This window comes from Aotus nancymaae, unplaced genomic scaffold, assembly GCF_030222135.1.
Source record: "Aotus nancymaae isolate 86718 unplaced genomic scaffold, 86718_ANA_hifiasm-v0.15.2.pri h1tg000011l, whole genome shotgun sequence".
Lineage (NCBI taxonomy): Eukaryota > Metazoa > Chordata > Mammalia > Primates > Aotidae > Aotus > Aotus nancymaae.
Window position 1 is genome coordinate 20,960,492 of NW_026988422.1, and position 21,036 is coordinate 20,981,527.

At 46.6% G+C, this 21,036-nt stretch overlaps 1 protein-coding gene across 4 annotated transcripts in view; it reads right to left on the reverse strand.

Annotated features, from left to right (window-relative positions):
* Positions 1–578: 578 nt before the first annotated feature.
* The window catches only part of GPR156 (G protein-coupled receptor 156), a 131,907-nt gene continuing 111,449 nt past the window's right edge, over positions 579–21,036 (reverse strand). For 3 of the 4 annotated variants that reach the window (XM_012463920.2, XM_064374666.1, XM_012463921.2), the window contains 4 exons: positions 20,148–20,243; positions 16,026–16,262; positions 8,457–8,615; positions 579–3,538 (listed from right to left, as the gene is read on the reverse strand). In XM_012463920.2, the coding sequence (XP_012319343.1) occupies positions 2,201–3,538; positions 8,457–8,615; positions 16,026–16,262; positions 20,148–20,243 (1,830 nt within the window). In that variant the 3' untranslated portion in view covers positions 579–2,200. The remainder of the gene's footprint in view (positions 3,539–8,456; positions 8,616–16,025; positions 16,263–20,147; positions 20,244–21,036) is intronic. The other variant, XM_012463922.2, reaches the window with a different exon arrangement.

Here is a 21,036-nt window from a genome sequence, read left to right on the forward strand (position 1 = left end):
AACAGAAGGATGGAGATGTAGAAGGGCTGGGATGGTGGGACTAAGGGTCTAGAAGCGGACAGAGTGAGAAGGCCAGAAGGACTGCCAGATTTAGAGTCCACATTAATGAACGGTGGGTCGCTAGTGGTGGCATGCAGGGAGGAAGGGAGCTGAAGGAGGGGAAGCCCAGCCACAGGACCCCCAGGGACAGGAAGAGTCCAGAGTCTCCGGGGTTTCCCCTGTCCACTGAGGGAGTATTTCTGGGATAAGAGGTTTCCTAGGGACAGCACAGAAGAATCTGTTCAAATGGAAGTTTGGTAGAGAGTACCCTGGGACCCAGGGTAGCCCGGCAGCAGCTCTGATGGCTTCTGTGGTTCCCCTTCTTTAGGTGGTTCAGCCCCTCCCAGCCAGCCCAGGACTGTAATTTCCTAAGAGACTCCTCTTGGGAGTCATTTATCTTTTATTACAGTGCCACTTGGACAGCACACACACAGCACAAGAGGAAAATACAAACCCATGCACAGAATAAATTAGAAAATTCCTATTTAAAAGTAGATGACAAAAGAAGCTGTGCTACCAGGAGGGCCTCATGGTTCAGTGCCTGGAGAGTCCTGGGGTGTCAGCAGCCCCAAGATTCCAGGATAAGTTGATGATACATTTAGAGCCAAATGCCCCCTTCTGAGCATATTTTAATAAGGTCTGAACTCCTTCATGCAAACATGTGCACACTGATAGATGTACACACAGGCCTCGGGGCAGGGGACGACCTGGACATGACAGCCAGCTCAGCAACAAGCACAGCAGACCCAGCTGTGCTCTCCCAGCGGTTCTGGTAGTGGCTGAGTTCCTGGCATTCATTCTTCACCAGCTCACCAGCTCCCCAGCTCCCTTGGGAGGTGCCAGCGTGCCCTGTGGTAGTGGGGTAGTGGAGGCCCATTTCCCAAGGCGAGGACACAGGTCTATTACTCTGGACCGAGGGAGCATATCTCAGCTTTTTTTACATGAGCCTTGCTTTGTTGTCTCATCTGCCAAGCCTCGCCTGCCACTCCCAGAGGAATGAGTGAAGCCATGTGTCCTAGGAAAATCCACCTACTCGAGTCCCAGGAGCTGTGCGTATGTCTCTGTCCAGCAGTGTGATGTTGGCGGAAGTCATCTCATTTCTCTAAGCCTCATAATCCCTGTTTTTAAAAATGAGTGTCTACTTCACAGGGTTATGAAAAGGAATCACAGAAATAGGATATTGCCACGTAGTGTGCCAGACTCAAGTTAAATGTTCAAATCCTGTTTTCTTTCCTGTCTTCTTGTGCCCCATGCCTTCCTTTTTATTTCCCCATTTGGTTTCCAGGTTTATGTGTCTGTTGGTACTCATGTAACCTCAGTGGAACCAAAATCACCTCTTGACCAACAGATTCTCCCACGCCCTGACAGAAATTGCTGGTGTGTGTCCCCCGCCAGTACAAAACTGCACCACTGGGTGAATCAAGAGGATGAGCCACAGGACCGGGGGACAGTGGGTACAGTCAGGAAATCAGGTACATCCAAGCCCAGGAGAGAGATCTGGGTAGCTTGTGGGTACATGGAGCTCTACCTCAGAGAGGAGGGTGAGGTGCCATAATGGTGAAAAGACACAAGAAATAGTGGTGTGGGGGTGGCTCTGAGCTGAGTCTGACCAGAAGCTGGAATCTAGGGAGGTGCTATTCACAACATTCAGCAGAAACAAAATCGCTGCCTTCCAGGAGTAGGAGGCCCAAGGATGTAGGAGATTTATCTTCCTGGTAGGTCTGTCCACCGAAAGGCCAGTTTGATGGGTCACAGTCTACACCTCAGGTTCTGCAGAAATTTCCCATTTCTTCATCTGTCTGTCCATTCAGCCATCTATCTGAATATATTAAGAGTTTTATAGAATGCAGGCTGACCTGGACAGAAAATCCTGTGTTCATGCAGCAACTTTTATCCAAGGAGTCAGTATCTTTTATAGTCACTCAACTGGAGTCTTTTATAGTAAGGCTGCGAGGTAGTAACAGGACAGGCAATGCCCCTCTTTTTATAGATCAAGAAGTGCTCAAAGTAACACAGTGAACCTAGCTGAAACATGGTTTGGGCTGGTCAAATGCAGGGCACTAATCTGTTCCCCGAAGACCAGAAATTGGCTTTCTTCCTGTAGGCCTTGGTACAGCTTCTCCTGGCCTGACCTCTGTGTCTAGACCAGCTCTGTTGCTTTTCACACCAGTGTGGGTTTCAAGTCATCTTTGAAGTTCACAATAGGGCTGGAGCGGGCCCACAGCTTTTCCCAGGAAGCCAGCCCCCTGGTAGGCTCAGAGTCAGTGTCTGATGTGCAACTGTCACTAGAGTCAGAAGAGCTCTGGAAGCAGATTTCACAGTAGGGCCGGTGGCAGCGGCAGAAGAACTCATCTGAGCTGCTGGACTCAGTGTCAAAGCAGCTGTGTCGAGAAGACAGGGAGGGACAGACTGAGGAGACTGGGGGCCACAGCTGCCACTGCTCAGGCAAGTCAGGTGAGGCTTTGGAGAGGCATGGGGCAGCAGGACTTGGTGCCTGGCCAGAACCAGAAGGCTGGGGAAGAAAGGCTGCTTCACTCCCTCTAGCCCCTTCTGGCTCTGTCTGGCTTTGTTTGCTGCCCTCCAGGGTACCTGGAGAATCTGAAAGTAGTGAAGGCTTCCTGGAAGAAGGTCTTTGTACTCTGGAATCAGCAGTTTGTGGGGCCAGGCTGGGGCTGTCCCCATTCTCCACATATAGCCTGCTGTGTACCCCAGAAACAGTTCTGTTTGCCCGGTGCCCCACAGATGAGTGTGCAGAGCCAGGAAAGCGTGAGCGGGCCCGCTGAGCTGCCCGCCTTCTCCTCACCATGTAAGGGCTGAAGCCCGGCTCCTTGGAGAGGGGCATCTTTGGGGGGCTGAAGGCAGCACTGTTCCTCCAGGGTTGCTGGTGACAAGAGGGGAGAGTGGGGAGGGAAGCCTCAGGGCCCAGGCCCAGATCTTGTAAGACCTCCTGAAGTTTCTCCCTGATCACTGAACTGACCCTTAACTGCCGCTCTAGGAGCTCCTCTGCCAGATGCCTCTGTCTCTGGGGATCTGAGCCTCCTCTGCCTGGTAGGAAACTGTGGCTGGGGGCTATGGGGTCTTGGTCTCCTCTTTCTGGACCCAGTCTTTGCTCAGTCCATGGCTTCTGGCTACAACTTGAGTCTAAACGATCAGAAAAGTCTTTCAAGTCAGATATCTTCTCTTCCTTCCCTGGGGAGGGGCTGATGTCTTTCCCAGGCCCCTCAAGTCTTTGTGCATGTGAGGAGGGCCCTGAGGTGCACTGGGAGTCCTGGGCAGCCATGCTGGGATCATTCTGAAAGTCAGAGAGGTGTCCTGAAGGCCCCTGAGTAGCTGCCAGGCTGTGGACCGAGGCTATGGCCTGGACGTCCTTGCTCGGGGAAGAGGCAGGTGGGGCAGCCCCCTCTGGGAGGTCATAGGTGCACTCACCTGACATCAGCCTCACAAGCTTCTCTTTGGCGTTGTTTACTTGTTCCTGCAGGCTTTCAATCACGGCATTTTTCTGTAATATTAAAGCAAAACCATCAACAAAAGATGTCACTGAGGGTTCCATAGTGCCCACCACGGTGGAGAAGGTGTGGCTTTGGAAGAACCTTGGCTTAAATCTCAGTTCTTCCCTCAGGTTCTGAGAAGGTGCCCCCCTCCAGTGAAATGGGTTGGTGCATGTAAAGTGCTTAGCACAATAACTGACATATATGGTGCTCAATAAAGGCCAATTGTGATTTATTGTCATTATCTCGGTCTCCTCCTTACATCCCCACACTGTGAGGCATTGCTTATGAAGAGCAAGGAGGCACAGCCTGAGTGCTTGCTGGCCACTGCAGTGCCCTCTCACCTTTCCCAGAACCAAGAGGGTCAGGTCACTTTGCAGGCACAAGCTGAATAATGCTTAGAATGGTCCCACTTGCGGTTTATCACACTTTTGCAAAAATTTAGATTATGTGAAGCATATCTCCAGGGGATGAACAAATAGGGAAACAAGTATTTTGCTTTACTAAACAGCCTAGAAAATGAGAAGAACAAGGATAAGTGTGGAGATTCCTGAGACAATCAAATAAGATTGGAGCTGAGAGGAGCTAAAGAGAATCTCGGGTTGGTGTTATCACCTCCCTAGGCTGGACCTCTGGTAGTGAGTGGTCAAAGCTACCATGTGGTACTACCAGATGTCAATTTCACCTAAAGCAGGGGTCCTCAACCTCTGGGCCATGCACTGGTACTGGTCCATGGACTGTTAGGAACCAGGCTGCACAGCAGGAGGTGAGCAGTGGGCGAGGAAGCTTTACCACCTGAGCTTCCGTCAGATCAGCTGTGGCATTATATTCTCATAGGAGTGCAAACCCTGTTGTGAACTGTACATGCGAGGGGTTTAGGCTGTACACTCCTTATGAGAAGTGAATGCCTGATGATCTGAGGTGGAACAGTTTCATCCCAAAACCATTCCCCTGCTACCGTCTGTAGAAAAAATGTCTTCCACTGAACTGGTCCTTGTTGCCAAAAATGTTGGGGACCACTGACCTAAAGGAGTGCAAGCATCAGAACTATTGAAGAAGCATTAAAAAAAAATGAAAGGATTGTTGGGCCTAAGCCCTGGCTAGCTTGATTCAGCAGCCCTAGAATGGAGCCCAGGAGATGAAGGAGCCTGGGGCAGTTCTGCTACTGAGCTGCCAACTCACTGCGTGGATGTTAGCTGATAAACAAGCTGTGCAGGAGAGGGCTGGCAGGTGAGAGCTGCAGAGGTGTGCCTGCCCTAACTGCGAGACGGTGGGGCATGAAGTAGGAGTAGGAGTGTTGGTGGTGGGTTACAGGGAGCGACTGCAGCCCAGACATCTTTCTGTGGTGCAGCAGCTGATTCTCTAAGCTCAGACTGTGGGTCCACCTCTGGAAACTTCTGATCCTCAAAGGCAGAGCAGGGATGAGATCTTCAAAGGGAACAGCTGGACTTGGGGCAGATGACATGGGGTTCAGGGCTAAGGCAATAATGTAAGCAAATATTCTAGAAAGTGCTTGTCTGAACACCAAAATGCTGCCTCTTTGTTACTATCATCTTTAGAAGCTGGGGATGAGCAACTGGACCTCCATTTATTATGCCCTAGAAACAAACGGATGTTCCCTGTGTTAGGATAATTAATACAAATTGCCTAGTTATACCAGTCCATAACTGCTAATGAGGACTACTAGTTATGGAGTTTCACTCCATAACTAGTAGTCTCATATGGAGTGAGATGTGGTTTCATCTCAGGTTTACATGGGAGAGTTGCCTAGAAATATTCCTTTAAGGGAGCAGTAGCTTAAGTAAAATGGCCCAATATTCTGACCAGCAACCCTCCAAACAGATCCACTGCTTCCCTTGTAGAAGTGGGAAGGTGATTTTTCTGAGAGTTGGTATTGCCAGTTTCACCCTGGTTGAGTCTACTTCTCTAACTATCAGAAGAAAGACCAGGGCCAGTGAGTGACTGCTGAGTAAGGTGGAAGGGACTTTCAGGTGAGCACATGCGTGCCTGTCCTCTCTCCCTTCCTTCTACCTGCAGAGTGGTAAGGTCTGGGTGTTGCCGGGTGAGTGCAGATGACTCAAGGACTCGCCAGGGGCAGAATGGATGAGTAACAGGAAAACACTCAGGTGTTTGTGATACTGGGCTGCGCCAGGTATCTCTCTGAGGATCTCATGAGGGGACCTCAACTCTTCCTCCTCCACTAGCCTCTCCTCCCGAAGCCCATCATGCACATTCTCATGTTGGCTTCTGAAGGCCTTTATAGCCCCACAGAGCTAGGAAGGAACCATCTGCTGATGGCAACTACTCCTGTGGGTGAAATCTGAGTGCTGCCTTTTTATGCCTTACCCATAAACCCCTTTGAGTATAGAAAGATACTATAAACATGGAGTTGGGAAGAATATTCTTCTCCCAGCAAGCCAAACATCTGAAGCTGGCTGGTGACAGATTTAGAAATGTCAACCTAAACAGAAAATTTCCTTCTTCCAGAAAAAGAAGTGGGACTCTGTTTTTACCATGGCTGCATACTAATTAGAGGTGTGGTGTGAGGCGCTGCCATTATGAGACTGAAATCTGACCTACCTGGCAGCTGCACTTCAATGAGCTTATTAATTATTATTTTTGACACATTGAGGGAAGCAAAACATCCACCTGCCCACCTGCATGTTTCACAGGGTGTAAGCCATAAGGAGACATGGAATCAGCCTCTTGTTTCTATGGTTCAGGGAAGAAAAGTAATAGGTGTGTTTACTTGGCTGCAGAGTGTACAAGGAAGGCACTTCAGCCTTGTGGGTGGTTCAATCTGCTGGCCTTCTCTTAGATAGGGAAGTCAGTCAGTGATAGATGCTGCCCCCTACCCTGGCTATAGGGGCAAGAGGGGAAAGTATGAGAAGATGGGCTGCCCAGACCATCGGAAAGTAAGAGGAAGGCCTTAGTCGGGGAGTGGGGCCTGCACAGGAGGTTACTGCACACCATGAACCAGAATCAAGGGCTGTGCATATGTCAAGGCAGGAGAGATAATCCTGTTTATCTAATGGGCAGTGCTGGAGCTGAGGATGCAGATGCTGGAACCTCTTGATACCTGCCATGGGGCCCTAGGATTGGCTCCTAGTTCTCAAGTCTGTTCTGGAAAAGACATTCCAGGTGTAGCACGCACTGGGGAGGCCAGCTTCTTACCACGTGTGTCTGTGCCCATTGAGGGGCTTCCTCTGCAGACTCAAGGCATCTTTTTGGATATAGCAGATTGAGTCCCTGCATGGGAAATGCGTAGCATGGCAGAAGTACAAACAGCACGTTGCAAATTATCATAAGGCTAAAGAGTCAGTCCACTTGGCTGTTCCAGCATCAGCTGACTGTGAATGAAAACCATCCTGGCTGTTCTAGCCAAGTTTCTGGCCTTCTGTGCAGCCAGGAAAAAAAAATGCTTATTTGAAGACTTCACAGAGTGTTAAAGGCAATATTACTTCCTTGCCAGGTGGAAAAGAAATCTGGCTTTGAAATACTAAATAGTAAAGAAATGGAGAGGTGTTACTTTGATGGACAAAAAAGGTTCAGAACCATAGAGAGGCATGAACAGTGGGTGCCTGGGCATGCTGAATTCCTTCATCTGTTGTGTTCTTTAGGTCCTCATCACACTATTCTCTCATCAGGGACTATTAATACCTAGGCAGCAGTCCTATTACAAAAAAGCCCAGTTTCCTAAATAACACCTACTGAGATAGATTCTAAACTGAAAAAAAATATGGAAAGTAATTCAGTTAGTGTCAAAATACTGACTAATTCCCCTGGGCCCTGTGCCTTCTTCCTGAGTCAATGAAGCCCTCAAGCTTTCTTCAAGCCTGCACCACGCTGCCCAAGTCTGGGAGAGGGGCCAACTCTGGCTCAAATACAGAAGAAAAAAGCCTAGGGGGCTGCCTGGTTCTCCCTTGTCACTACAATCCCATTTGGAAGCCCTTATTTAGTCCCCTAACCCATCTGTAGACATGCCTGGACTTTCTGGGATGATGGGCTGATTAAGATCTGTAGCCAGTACCTGGAAAAGACAGTAAGGACCCATGAGATCTTGGAGATGAAGACACTACTCTATGTAAAAAGAGAAAATGAGGCCAGGCGTGGTGGCTCATGTCTCTAATTCCAGCACTCTGGGAGGCCAGGGCAGGTGGATCATTTGAGGTCGGAAGTTTGAGACGAGCCTAGGCAACATGGTGAAACCGTATCTCTACTAAAAACACAAAAATTAGCCAAGCGTGGTGGTGTGTGCCCATAGTCCCAGCTACTTGGGAGGCTGAGGCATGAAAATTGCTTGAACCTGGGAGGTGGAGGTTTCAGTGAGCTGAGGTGGCACCAGTGAACTCCAGCCTGGGAAACAGAGAGAGAGCTCCTCTCAAAAAAAAAATGAAAATGTATCACACAGAAGCTAGTGTCCACTACATTTCAGGGCCTTTATGATGTTGTCCCCTCTGCTTGGAGAACTTTTCCCTGTACTCTTTGTCTGGCTAATTTGTACTTAACCTTCAGCTCTCAGCAAAATGAGTCTTTTCTGACTGCCCTAAATCAGGTTTTCTTGCCCTTTTTACACATTAGTCTGTCTTACCACTCTGATTTTTCTTTCATAATTCTTATGACAATTTATAATGATATGTTTGCTTAATGAATGAATTTCTATTTCCTCCACTAGGCTGTGAGCTCTGTGAGGGTAGGAACTATGCTTTTGTTCACTGTTCACTGGCACATAGGAGTGACTCATTTATATCTGTCCATTGAATGAATGAAGTAGATGCATGTCACTGGGGAAATGGTGAGGCTTTGCTTGCTGTTAAGGGATGTGGGAGAATGAGAGGAAAAGAGAACATTAGCATTAAGAGTCTCTGGGGCCACCGATGCATGATTGGATCCTTTACAGGGAATCTTCCAGGCAGAGGCGGAGCTTACTTCTGTGAGGAGCCTCTCCATGGAGCTTTTCTCTTCCCTCAGGTGGCAGTTCGCTTCCTCACCATACTGGGTATGGAAGCGTTTGCTGGGAGTGCTGAAATATTTCGCCATGTGTCTGATTGTTTGGTTTTCCTCTTCAAATGCCTTCCATTGCTTCAGCTGTTAGATAAAAGACCACATGTTATTTATTTAATCACACACCCAGAAACACATTCTCTCACTCTTTCTTGTAAACACCAAGGAATGACACTATCATAGATACACACATGCATGAGCTATTCTCTCCTTAAAATGTACTTTGCTCTGGAGGGCTCATAGATGGTAATGACAAAAGGTATAGAGAATGTTAAGATTATATAATTTTAAAAATGCCAAAGGGCCAGGAGCAATGGCTCACTCCTATAATCCCAGCTACTCAGGAGGCTGAAGTGGGAGGATCACTTGAGCTCAAGAGTTTGAGGCTACAGTGAACTATTGTTATGCTACTGTACTGCAGCCTGGGTGGCAGAGTGAGACCCAATCTCCAAAAAACACACAAACAAAACAAAAACAAAAAAAACCCCTAAAAACAAACACAAACAAAAACCTGCAGAGGAAGAATAAGGCAGGTAGATAAAACAGAACAGCCTTAGCCCATCCGCCTACTCATTGCCAAACTGATCAAAGAAGACCAGAGCTGAAGTATCTTCTACCACCACATTCTAAAGCTAGAGTTAGGAGCTATCCTGGGGTTAAGCAATCTGAACACTATATGTTTCAAATGAAACTTTCTAGTTGTAGGCAGCTATTTAATTCTTTTTCATTTGTTCATTAATGGTGTGCTTGCTGCTATTGACAATTCAGTTCCTTTGGGTGGACTTCTAACTCAAGTCAATAATCAAGGCTCAGAGAGCCTTTGAGGCAGGCCCCCTCGCCACAGTGGGATGCTCTAGCTCATCACCTAATTTCTTTGATCAACTAGGAAAGGCTCAGGAGCGTGGCTAAGCTCACATAGCCACTTAGCAGCAGAACCACAGCTGTAAGCAGGACACCATGCCAGGCTGCACGTCCTCACTCAGCTGATGAAGAGAGAGACTTAACGGTGGCAGTGCAGGGAAGGCTCTTCAGGAGAAACTGGTCTTGAGGAACATTCTGCAGAAGCCTGGGCTGCTTTAGTTTAACAGGGATGGAGCTGAACATAGAAACAGGAGCCTCCGCCTGTGTCTGTGGGGCACTCCTGACCTGCCGAATGCCAGTAATATGAGTGACACAGGAAGCCATGGTGCAGAAGGCCTCTGTTTTCTCCTCAGGAATTCTCATAAATAAGTGGCCTAGTGATGGACACTGGGGACCTTGGGACCTTGGTTCTAGAAATGATGCTGTGGTGTCCATGAGTAGCCTCAAGGGGAACCTGGGATCTCTTTACTCATCCATCAAACATATATTAAGCTCTGACCATGTAGTATAAACCAAATTTTGTAAATCTCAGATAGGATTCTGAATCGTGCCATCAACTTTAATACCACTGAAATTGATATTATCACCCAAGTCCTCTTGGGTCCTCTGCTGACTCATCATGAGTCTTTCACGGCATCAGGAGTCTGTGTGACCTGTGCTGGGTCTGGCCTGGTACCCCCTTCTCAGATGCCCTTCTTGAAGACCTCCTCCCCACAAAAGGATGGTCTCAGCTCACCACCCTACTTGGGAGCTACTGGAGCCAACACCACAAGGTCATCTGTGGCCTTGGGTGGATGAATCAGCCCTCCTAGGGTTATTCTCCTCGCACTGACCCTGGCAGTGTGGTGGTGCAGTTTTTCCTTTGTCTCCCCCAGCACCCTCAGCCTGAGGCCTCTCTGCAAGGCTGGCAGAGGAGCAGCTCAGCACCAGCCTAAAGACTCTCCCAGGGCTTTTGGTCTTTCTCTCCTCAAACTGGCCAAGTGGAGCCAAGATACCCCTTGGTTACTCTAGCCCTTCATTCCTTATTTGTGAAGATACTGATCCTTAAGGCTCGACCCTTCAGGGTTTCTGGAATCCAGCTACAAATTTCACAATTCAGGGCCTCTCCTCTGCCTTCCTGCAGAAGGACACACAGATTCTGGTTTTCTGAGCCTCTGGGCTATAGAGGGTGTGGCAGGCTGAACAGGAGCTTCTCAAAGATGTTCCTTCTCATCCTAATCCCTGGAGCCTATGAGTATGTGACCTTATGTGGCAAAAGGCACTTTGCAAATGTGATTAAGGATTTTGAGAGGGGTGATTATTCTGGATTATCCAGGTGGGCCCAATGTAATCATAAGAATCCTTATAGGAGGGAGGGAGGAGAGCCAGAGTCGGAGGAGATGCGACAATGGAAACAGTGGTGAGAGAGATTTGAATCTCTTTTGGCAGATTTAAACACTGCTGGCTCAGAAGGTGGAGAAGGGGACAATGAGCATAAGAATGCAGATGGCCTCTGGAAGCTGAAAAAGACAAGGGAAGAGATTCTCCCTTCGCATCTCCGGGAGGAACACAGACCTGACACCTCAAGTTTAGCCAAATAAGACCTATTTCAGATTTCTGACCTCCAAAATTTTAAGATAATAAATTTGTATTATTTTAAGCCACTGAGCTTGTGGTAATTTGCTATAGCAGCAATAAGAAACTAATACAGTGGGACTGAATGTCAACTCTTTAACAGGGTCCAGCAGGGCCTCAGAAGCTCCCCAGGTGTGCCTCTCCCACCTCTTGTCATTCTTCCCCTGGTTTCCATTTGTGCTTCAAAAATAACAAAGACTGTGGTGCTCCAAACATAACTTTCTCTCTTTCTCTCTCTCTCTCACCTCCCTGCCTCTGGTCATGATATTATTCCATCAGAAATGTCACCTACTTTCCCCCATCTCTTCAATGAACTCTTATGGTTTCTTCAAGACTGAGCTCAAACACCTCATCTTCCTCCCTCCTTTCTTTCTTTCTTTTTTTTTTTGAGACAGGGTCTCACTTTGTTGCCCAGGCTGGAGTGCAGTGGCACCATCACAGCTCACCACAGCTTCAACATCCTGGGCTCAGGTGACCCTCCCACTTCAGCCTCCTGGGTAGCTGGGACCAGAGGCATGGGCCCCCATGCCTGGCTAATTTTTGCTTTTTTTTTTTTTTTTTTTTTTGAGACAGAGTCTCACTCTGTCACCGAGGCTGGAGTTCAGTGGCATGATCTCAGCTCACTGCAACCTCTGCCTCCCTTCAAGTGATTCTCCTGCCTCAACCTCCAAAGTAGCTGGGATTACAGGCACCTACCACCAAACCCACCTAATTTTTGTATTTTTAGTGGAGATGGGGTTTTACCATGTCGACCAGGCTGGTCTCGAACTCCTGGCCTCAAGTGATCTACCTGCTTTGGCCTCCCAAAGTGCTAGGATTACAGGTGTGAGCCACCACATCTGGCCAATTTTTGCATTTTTTGTAGAGACCAGGTTTCACTATGTTGCCCAGGTTGGTCTCGAACTCTTGGGCTCAAGCAATTCACCCACTTCAGCCTTAAAAAGTGCTGGGATTACAGGCATGAGCCACCATGCCCAGCTTCATTTTCTGAGACGGTGCCACTGAGTTCCCAGATGGGCTGGGGAAGGCCTTTCTCAAAGCTCTCAACACATGTATTATAATTCCTTTCATGTCTGCTCCCCACTAGACCTAAAGGCAGGCCCTGTGTTTAAGTGCAGGTTCTCAGCAGTTAATAAATGGCTGGCTGGATGGATGCATGAACAAATGAAGGAAGCTTTCTTTAAAATGCTCATTGGTATAGTAGGGGTGCTGGGACATATATGGATAATTATAAGGCAGATTAGAAAGGCCTACGCATCTTCAGGGAGGAGGAGATGAAATGCTTTGGGGGTTAGAGGAGAGAGAAAATAATGTCCTACCTCAGGACCTGCCTGTCTCTTCGAGCGAGCAGAGTGCTGCGGGATGGGTCATATTCAGGTCAGAAAAGCAGCGGCTAGCTGACTCCTGGTGATGACCTCAGTCCTTGGCATAAACACTCAGGCATTTCCTGAGTGCCTGTGTCAAAGAAGGCTTCTCGGGCCCCCCTTGCCTCCTTAGTAATGTCATCCATTTCATCTGCTCTCTGGCGCTGCCTAGCTGCCCTGGGAACTATCTGTGCCTTTGCTTTCACAAACCCTTCCCATCACAGTCCTGACTAAAAGCTCACTGGCAAGAAGGAATCCCATCTTGCTGCAACCCCTAATTCCTACCCAGATAGCTCCCCTTATGCACTTTCCCAAATTTACTCAGCTGTCCTTCTCTTCTACGAATACACAGTGCAAGTACCAAAGAATCGTTTTTCTATCAAAGACCTCGGAGCCAGAGGGGGAACAGACAGAAACCTAACAGACCTCAGTTCCTTTTATTTTTGAAAAAGAACTTACCTTCTAAACCTAAAATACAATAGACTACAAAAAATATTTTTTAGTTTCACATCACAGTCAGTTAGTTTCAGAGGAGAAAAAAAAAGCACAAGGGAGAAAATGGAAGAGGAAAGACAGAGTAAGAGAAAGGAAGCCTAAGAAAGCTAGGCGGGAAAAAGGCCAGCGCCGTCCATCCACCCAATTCCTGTACCCCATAATCATTCAATTTCCATTCCCAGTTCAACAAATCAAGTGCTTGTTGCTTAGTGAAAACCTGGAAGGCAGATTTCAAGCAGCACTTCACTCTGCATTTTTGTGTGTATATGAGAGTACCCAGATATCACAACTGTCCCAGCTGCTAAGTACTCCAACACCAGGCAAAGTGGAAGTGATGCAGCTGAGGTTAGGATGCAAGGAGGACAGTGGTGAGAGGTGAGGGTGGAGAGAGGAACCATAAGCAGGGTGCCATCATGGAGACTGCCAGTTTATTCAATTTTCTGACCAAGGCCTTGTTTGTTCAGAAAGGCTTTCCTCTGATAGTTCCTTGATAATAACTTCTGCCCCAAATAATTTTGTTTTCTTTCAGAGGCTCCTATCAGCTCTCAATTGCATCCCTAGATGTCTTCCATATTTTCTTTTTCTTTCTTTTTTATGAGACAGAGTTTCGGTCTTGTTGCCCAGGCTGTAATGAAATGGTGGTGTGATCTTGGCTCACAGCAACCTCCACATCCTGGGTTCAGGCAATTCTCCTGCCTCAGTCTCCCTAGTAACTGGGATTACAGGCAGATGCCACGACGTCCAGCTAATTTTTGTATTTTTAGTAGAGATGGGGTTTCACCATGTTAATCAGGCTGGTTTTGAACTCCTGACCTCAGGTGATTCGCCTGTCTCAGCCTCCCAAAGTGCTGTGATTACAGGCATGAGCCACCGTGCCCAGGTGTTTTCCATATTTTCTTATCTAGTCTCTCATTTTTTTTCTTATTTTCTTTTTTTTTTTTTTTTTTTTTTTTTTTTGAGACGGAGTTTCGCTCGTTACCCATGCTGGAGTGCAATGGCGCGATCTCGGCTCACTGCAACCTCCGCCTCCTGGGTTCAGGCAATTCTCCTGCCTCAGCCTACTGAGTAGCTGGGATTACAGGCACGCGCCACCGTGCCCAGCTAATTTTTTGTATTAGTAGAGACGGGGTTTCACCATGTTGACCAGGATGGTCTCGATCTCTTGACCTCGTGATCCACCCGCCTCGGCCTCCCAAAGTGCTGGGATTACAGGCTTGAGCCACCGCGCCCGGCCTTTTTCTTATTTTCTGTTTCCCTAAAGTAATTCACTAATTCAATATTTTGTAGTGTCCAATTCAATATTTTGTAGTGTCAATGCTTCTATTGAGATTTTAGATTTAATACAATATTTTTAATCCTTATTCAATATTTTATTAAAAGTAGGTTTTTTTCATATTGGCTTTAGTTGAAAAGAGACAATATCCTTTGAATTCTATTGACAAGTCTGGTATCTTCTAAACCCTTCTCCTTCAGAGGAAGGCAGATTCTCTAAATCTTGAGACATTTGTAATCCTCTTCTTGTGAACTGCAGACTTCCTTCACAGATCATTTCCTCCAGAATTTATAGTCTTACGTAGAAAGAGCTATATTTTCCTAGTATGATCACTATATTCTCTTGGTCTTTCCCTCAAGGCCACAAAAGGGCTGCCATACCTCCAGGAATCACATACCTTCAAGGCAGGAAGAAGGTAAAAGGGATGATGTTTGCTATGCTTATGATCTTTTTCAGGAAAGCAAAACCTTTCTCAGAAGCTTCCCAGAAAACCTCTAGTATTCAAAACGGTGCCATATAAGCACCCTTATCTATATATAGGAGGCTGGCAAAGGAAGAGTTTAACTGTTTCAGTCTCTATACTGCAGGCAAGTAAGGAAGAAAGACATTGGCAAAGAGGTTACCGATCGACAGTGTTGGCCACAGGGCCTAAGGGGTGGGCTTCCCAAAAGGCCCCTGCCTACTCCCTTCCCCCTGTCTCCCAGGGAGCAACAGTCCTTTCTTCTCAGAGCCCATTTTTGCCTCATCCCAGACACAAGCCTCAGCTCTCAATGGCTTCCTTCATTCCAGTTTTTACAACATTAAGATTTGGCAAAAATTCCTCCAGTTTCTGGCACAAAGGCAATATCCATCCACAGTTTCTAATGCTGTTGATGCAGATTTTTCCACATTTATGTATTCTGTTGAGTACTGTAATGAGGAGAATAGTAACAGGGCTATGCCTGTGTCACATCATCATGCCCCAAAGTGCAGTCTTCCCTCTCAAAAATACATTGTAACCTGCAATCAGGCAACACTTACATTATCAGTTAGCTCCCTCATGAGGAATTAGTTTACAGTCAACTGGAAGCTGCAGTGGGAATCAGGACAGGGTCATAAGGGAGGAGTGGGATGAGGGAGGCCTCAGAGGAAAGAAAAGGAGAACTAGGAGGAAAACAAGAAAGTGCCTAATGCCAAGTTCATTAACCTAGATATATGTGGTCCCCAGGGCATAGCATGAACAATTCCACATCACTTTCCTTTCTGAGTCTAGAATTCCTTCTCTGATTCCTCTGACTCCCTTTTTCTTTGCTCTCTGGCTATTTCTGCTTCTGTCTTCCTCCCTCATTTGATTTTTTTAAATCCCCATAATATGAAACATATTTTTATTTAGTTTCTACTTCTCTTTATTGTAAAAAGCAGAGAAATGTTCTCTATTTTCCTCCAATAAAAAGAAAGAAAAAGCATTTTAAATCATAAAGTTCCAAATGGATTTTTCCCTGTGAGTGCAATCCTCAATTGGAAAAATATAAAGGTTCTTTGCTCCCAGGCTAGTGAAGGGAAGATTAATAACATGATGGAAATGAGGGGAGGGTTGGGAATGAGTGCAGCAGATTGGAGGGTGGGTGGAGAAGTGGGACTGTGAGTGACTACCCCCAAGGGACAGGCACCACAGGTGTGAAGAGTGCAAATGGAGGTTGCCACCACCACTTGGACCACTCTGGCCTGTCCCCCTTGCTGAAGAGGACAATGAGGAAGGACAAAGACAACCAGCTCACTAGGATCCCCTGTCTACTTTCTGACTCTCCAATAAGTGGCATGGAAAGGTATCAGCAGAAAACAAAATGAGCAATTTGTCAGTAAAAAACTCTGGAGTGACTAAGAGGACCAGCCCTGCAAAATCCATACCTGGGGAATGAAGATGAAGCAGTTGATTGTAGTTGTGCAAACAAAGATCCCTCCAGACATGAGTCCAAAGACCAGGTTGGGCCAGGAGTGCAAGTATCTGGTGACTATAAAAAGAAGCCCAGCAGCCAGTACGAGGAGGTTGACCCCTACCATGATGGTTAAGGACTGATTCACAGGAGGGGAGCTGACATGGCCAGTCAGGCCAGCCAGGTAGGCACCATACAGCAGGAGCAGGCCCTGGGAGGTGAAGAGGTGATGGAGGCTCAGAAAAGTGGAACAACAGGTCAAAGAGCAGTAGGTTTGCAACCAGTTTCCTCATCTGTAAAATTAGGATAATAATACCTACCTTAATGACTGCTATGAGGATTTACTAAGATACCACATAGGAAAACCCTCAGGGCAGCCCCTTATACCTACTAGGTACTCAGTAAATGTTATTTTCCTCTCCTTCACTGAGAATTAGTTTACCAGAAGTCAGCAAGTCAGCCATTAAACAGGATTCTTCTGAGATGAGGCATAGAACTGGATCATGTGGGTGGGTTAGGATCCCTACAGAAAGAGCTGTCGGGCACTAGGAGGGCAATGGGCCCAAAGAACCTCGGTAGTGACTGCTGCTACAGCCATTGTCAGTGTTGGCCTGCTCAAAGCTGAGGATGCACATGGAAGCCGAACGTGACCTGTCATCTGCTTGTCAAGTCACGTGCCACAGCCGGGGCAGTGCCCAGAGGAAGGGGCTCTTTTCTCTAATTTGCCCAAAGGCACCATCTGCTTGCCAAGCCTTGCACCTGCAAGACTGCATCTGACTAGAAGGGATGGGACTTTTAAAAATTTACACAAAGGATCTCTACAGGCTAGCAGCGGCTCTGTGCCAGTGAGTGTTTATGGGAGATGAAGGGTAAAAAAAGGGGAAGACAAAGGCAGGCTGGGACTTAGGCAAAACTGTGCAGGCACAGGCAGCAAAAGTTCCATCTATAGTTTCCCCTACAAGGAACCCAGTGCCCTATTCTTTTCTCTTTCCTGTGAATATAAACTTGCCCTCTGAGTTGTCATTTGTACTAAGGAGAAAATAACTCATAGCACCTTAAAATGCTGCCCCACTCCCCCATAGGAGCTGCACTCATACAGAAATCAAAGCTTTAGTCAATAATATATAACATATAGATTCAATATAGGTTCTCCTTTCTGACTATGTGCACAGTGCTATAGTAGGTGTAGGGCAAAAAATAGTGACACAAAGAAGTCATGGTCCTGGCTTTTAAGGCACTCGGTTTGGTAGATGGATTTAAGTTAAGCACGAAAATGGTTTTTTTTTTTTTTGAGATGGAGTTTTGCTCTTGTTGCCCAGGCTGTAGTGCAATGCCATGATTCTGCTCACTGCAAACTCTGCCTCCTGGGTTCAAGCCATTCTCCTGTATCAGCCTCCTGAGTAGCTGGGATTACAGGCATGTGCCACCATGCCTGGCTAATTTTGTATTTTTAGTAGAGATGGGGTTTCACCATGTTGGTCAGGCTGGTCTTGAACTCTGGACTTCAGGTGATCTACCAACCTCGGCTTCCCAAATGCTGGGATTATAGGCGGGAGCCACCGCACCCAGCCTAAAAAGGTTAATGTTGATGACTCAGAACATGAAGATGCTATGGGAGATGAGGTGGGAGTGGGACTGTGGGATTCAGAGGGAGAGCTAATAATAAAAATAAGGTCAGGTATCAGCAGGGCACCTGCTGGTGACCCTGAAATAATACATTGTGTCAACTCCTCCTTCAGGGGTAGCCTTAAAGAAAATATTTTGGAGAATTGGCTGTGCCAGGAGGGAAGGAGTCAACATGGAAGAGATGCCTTCCAGGTTCCCCTAATGCCCGGTGTCCCTTATGGGGCCTGAGGGCCAAATGTGACCACCCTAAGATCTTGAATAACCGGAGGACACAGAAGTCAGGAGACCAGGGGATCCCAACTTTTGGGTGACTGACGCCATCAGGTGGTATTCAGCAGAGTTGGATCACTGCTAATTTAATCAAAGGCAAATGAAATTAATTCTGTGATTTTGAAATGTTCAGATATGATTCCATTAAAAGATTTTAATTCCATTAAAATTCTTGTTAAAGGGGAAATATGTATGAATCAAGTGTCTATATGTTCTTGGCTGCTGTTTGAGTGAGTCATGTCTGATCCTTGCATATCATTGGCCTTAACTGCCGAGAAGTGTGGGGTATGGGGCAGTTGACAGGTTCAGGTCGGGGTTCCTAGAACTTAATGTGGAGACTGGGGTCCTCCTGAGCTTCTCACTGACCAGGGAGTCTATGGGGTCTGGCTCAGTAAATTTCCTAATGTTCCTTCCTTTTTATTCTTTGTCCTATGGAAAGATATTCTAGTGAAATAAAATAGAAATGGGAGTATATAAAAGGCAATGGAGAAAACAAATCAAGTTGAGTCACAAAGTAAGTTGCTATGGGGAAAGTGGTGGCTTTCTGGGCTGGGGAGGACATGCTCTTCTACAGGGACTTGAGGAACCAACAGAGGCAATATATTTTCCAGAAGTGTCCAGGGGGCAGGGGAAGAACAGTAATAATAACATCTAACATTTACTGAGCTCTTGCTATGGGCCAGGAGTGGCTGAAAACCCTTAACGACCATTAACTCTTTAGAAACAGAACAGTTCTGAGGGATATTATCACCACCCCATTTTAAAATGAGTAAACTGAGGCTCAGAGAGGTCAAATGAGACTCAGGGTCAGCTAGGCAGGGGTGGAGTCAGAATTCAAACCCTGATCTGTCACATCTGAAGCTCATTTTTTAACCATTAGCAAAATTCTGGAGATCAAGAGCTGTTCACTTCCTAGAGTCTTTTTTTAAAAAAATATTCCTGTCAAAGTAACATTGGTACATAGTTAAAAATCAATGTTTCCCTTCCCTAGTCCTGCCCACCCCATGACCTGTTCCTCAGAAGCAACAACTTCTAATATTTTCTTAGTGGTGGAGCGGGTAAAGTTTACCCTTTTTAAATTGAGATGGAGTCTCACTCTGTTGCCCAGGCTGGAGTGCAGTGGCGCAATCTCAACTCACTGCAACCTCTGCACCTCTGCCTCCCAGGGTCAAGCAATTCTCCTGCCTCAGCCTCCCCAGTAGCTGGGACTACAGGCACGTGCCACCACACCCAGATAATTTTTGTATTTGTAGTAGAGACAGAGTTTCACCATGTTGGCTAGGCTGTTCTCGAGCTCCTGACCTCAAGTGTTCTGCCCACCTCGGCCTCCCAAAGTGCTGGGATTACAGATGTGAGCCACTGCTTCTAGCTACAGTTTACCCTTAAAGCGCACTTATTTCTACAAAAACTCCTTTTCTTCTGTCAGTAATCAGTCAACCAGACCTCTGTGCCCTGATAGTCAACAGGTAGCCGGCTCTTAGGCAGGACTTGCTTGTTTATGGAATCAGGACTGCCCTGTACCCCTCAGCAGCAGTTCTCTGTCCCTCTAAGCTGAAAACCAGTTGTCCTGTTCTCAGGACTTTCCTCAGGGCTCTGTGCAGGTATCCTCTACCTTCTGGAAATAATATCTTACTTTTGCCCATCTAACAGAGACAAATGAGTCTAATGGTGAGAGATTTGGGGCAGTATGGGAGATAATCTGAGATAGCTGGAACCCCTCAAAGGGTACCGTGAATGCTGCCATCTGTCTCAGAGCCAGCCTTGCTTCCAGCCAGAGCAAGAAAGTCAGGTGGGTGAAAGGCAGCAGGACACCTCTACCCAAATTTAAAGGCACTTAGGAGAACAAATAAAGCTGGGTCAAATGTCTCCTCATAATTCCCCTTGCAGAGAAGCTGAAGGGAAAACTGGTATTGTCAAATCAATTAAAAAACCAGACCAATTAACGGGAGAGACAGTGGTTGAATTCCAGATGATTTGGGGGAGGATTGAATGAGGGAGTCTAAAGAGTTGGGAAAGTCTCCCCAAACAAATAAAAATAGAAAAGTAAAAATGGTCATGGCTTTGAGGTTATGTATCAACAGAGGTCTCCTCTGAGTTCAATATTCTTTGCAGATATCACCTCGTTAATTCCTGTAATTCCCTCTTCATATCCATTTTGTTAGTGACAGAGACCATATCCTAAGGAGATGTGGTTACCAACCTTGCATCCCCAAACGAGAGCAATCCAAACATCAGAATACCGGGAAGCACAGAAGTGGGTGCTGGTTAAAGTGCAGGAAACGTCTCTCCCTGTCACCTAGAAGGGACACAGAGTCAGAACTGAAGGTGTCCACAATTGCTAGAAACACATAGCAGATCTTCGTGAATATTCTGGAGCATGAATTCTTCTACAGCACATGATTTCCCCCTTAACATGTAAAAACTGTAGCATTTAGGTGACTCTACTAGAACCTAAATGAGAGTGACATGTGTTAGAAGAGATGATAAAATTGGACTAACAGCTGTGTGCTTGGTGACAGTAGGGCTTACCCCTCAGTTGTGTGCTTTGCTACCCCAATCGAATTAATGCCTCAACAAAATAATAAACTATTTCATTTTGCACCTGCTTTTTTGTAAATCATTGAATCCTTAAACATTAATCTTGTAATGTCACAATTCCACAATTCTGTATTCCTCAGCCTCTTGTGAGGCTAGAGATATATAATGCTTTATATTTTTTCTTTTCTTTTCTTTTTTTTGGCAGGGTCTCACTCTGTCACCCAGGCTGGAGTGCAGTGGTGCAATTTTGGCTCACTGCAACCTCTGCCTCCCAAGTAGCTGGGATTACAGGCATGTGTCACCATGCCTGGCTAAGTTTTGTATTTTTGGTAGAGATGAGGTTTCATCATGTTGGCCAGGCTGGTCTCAAACTTCTGACCTCAAGTGATCCAGCTGCCTCAGCCTCCCAAAGTGCTGGGATTACAGCTGTGAGCCACTGTGCCCAGCCATACTTCTTAATAATTGAATACTATGTACTGGACATGGTTAAGTCTTTTACCTACATTGTTTCACTTAATCTTTGCCACAACCCTATACAATAGGTAGTAGTA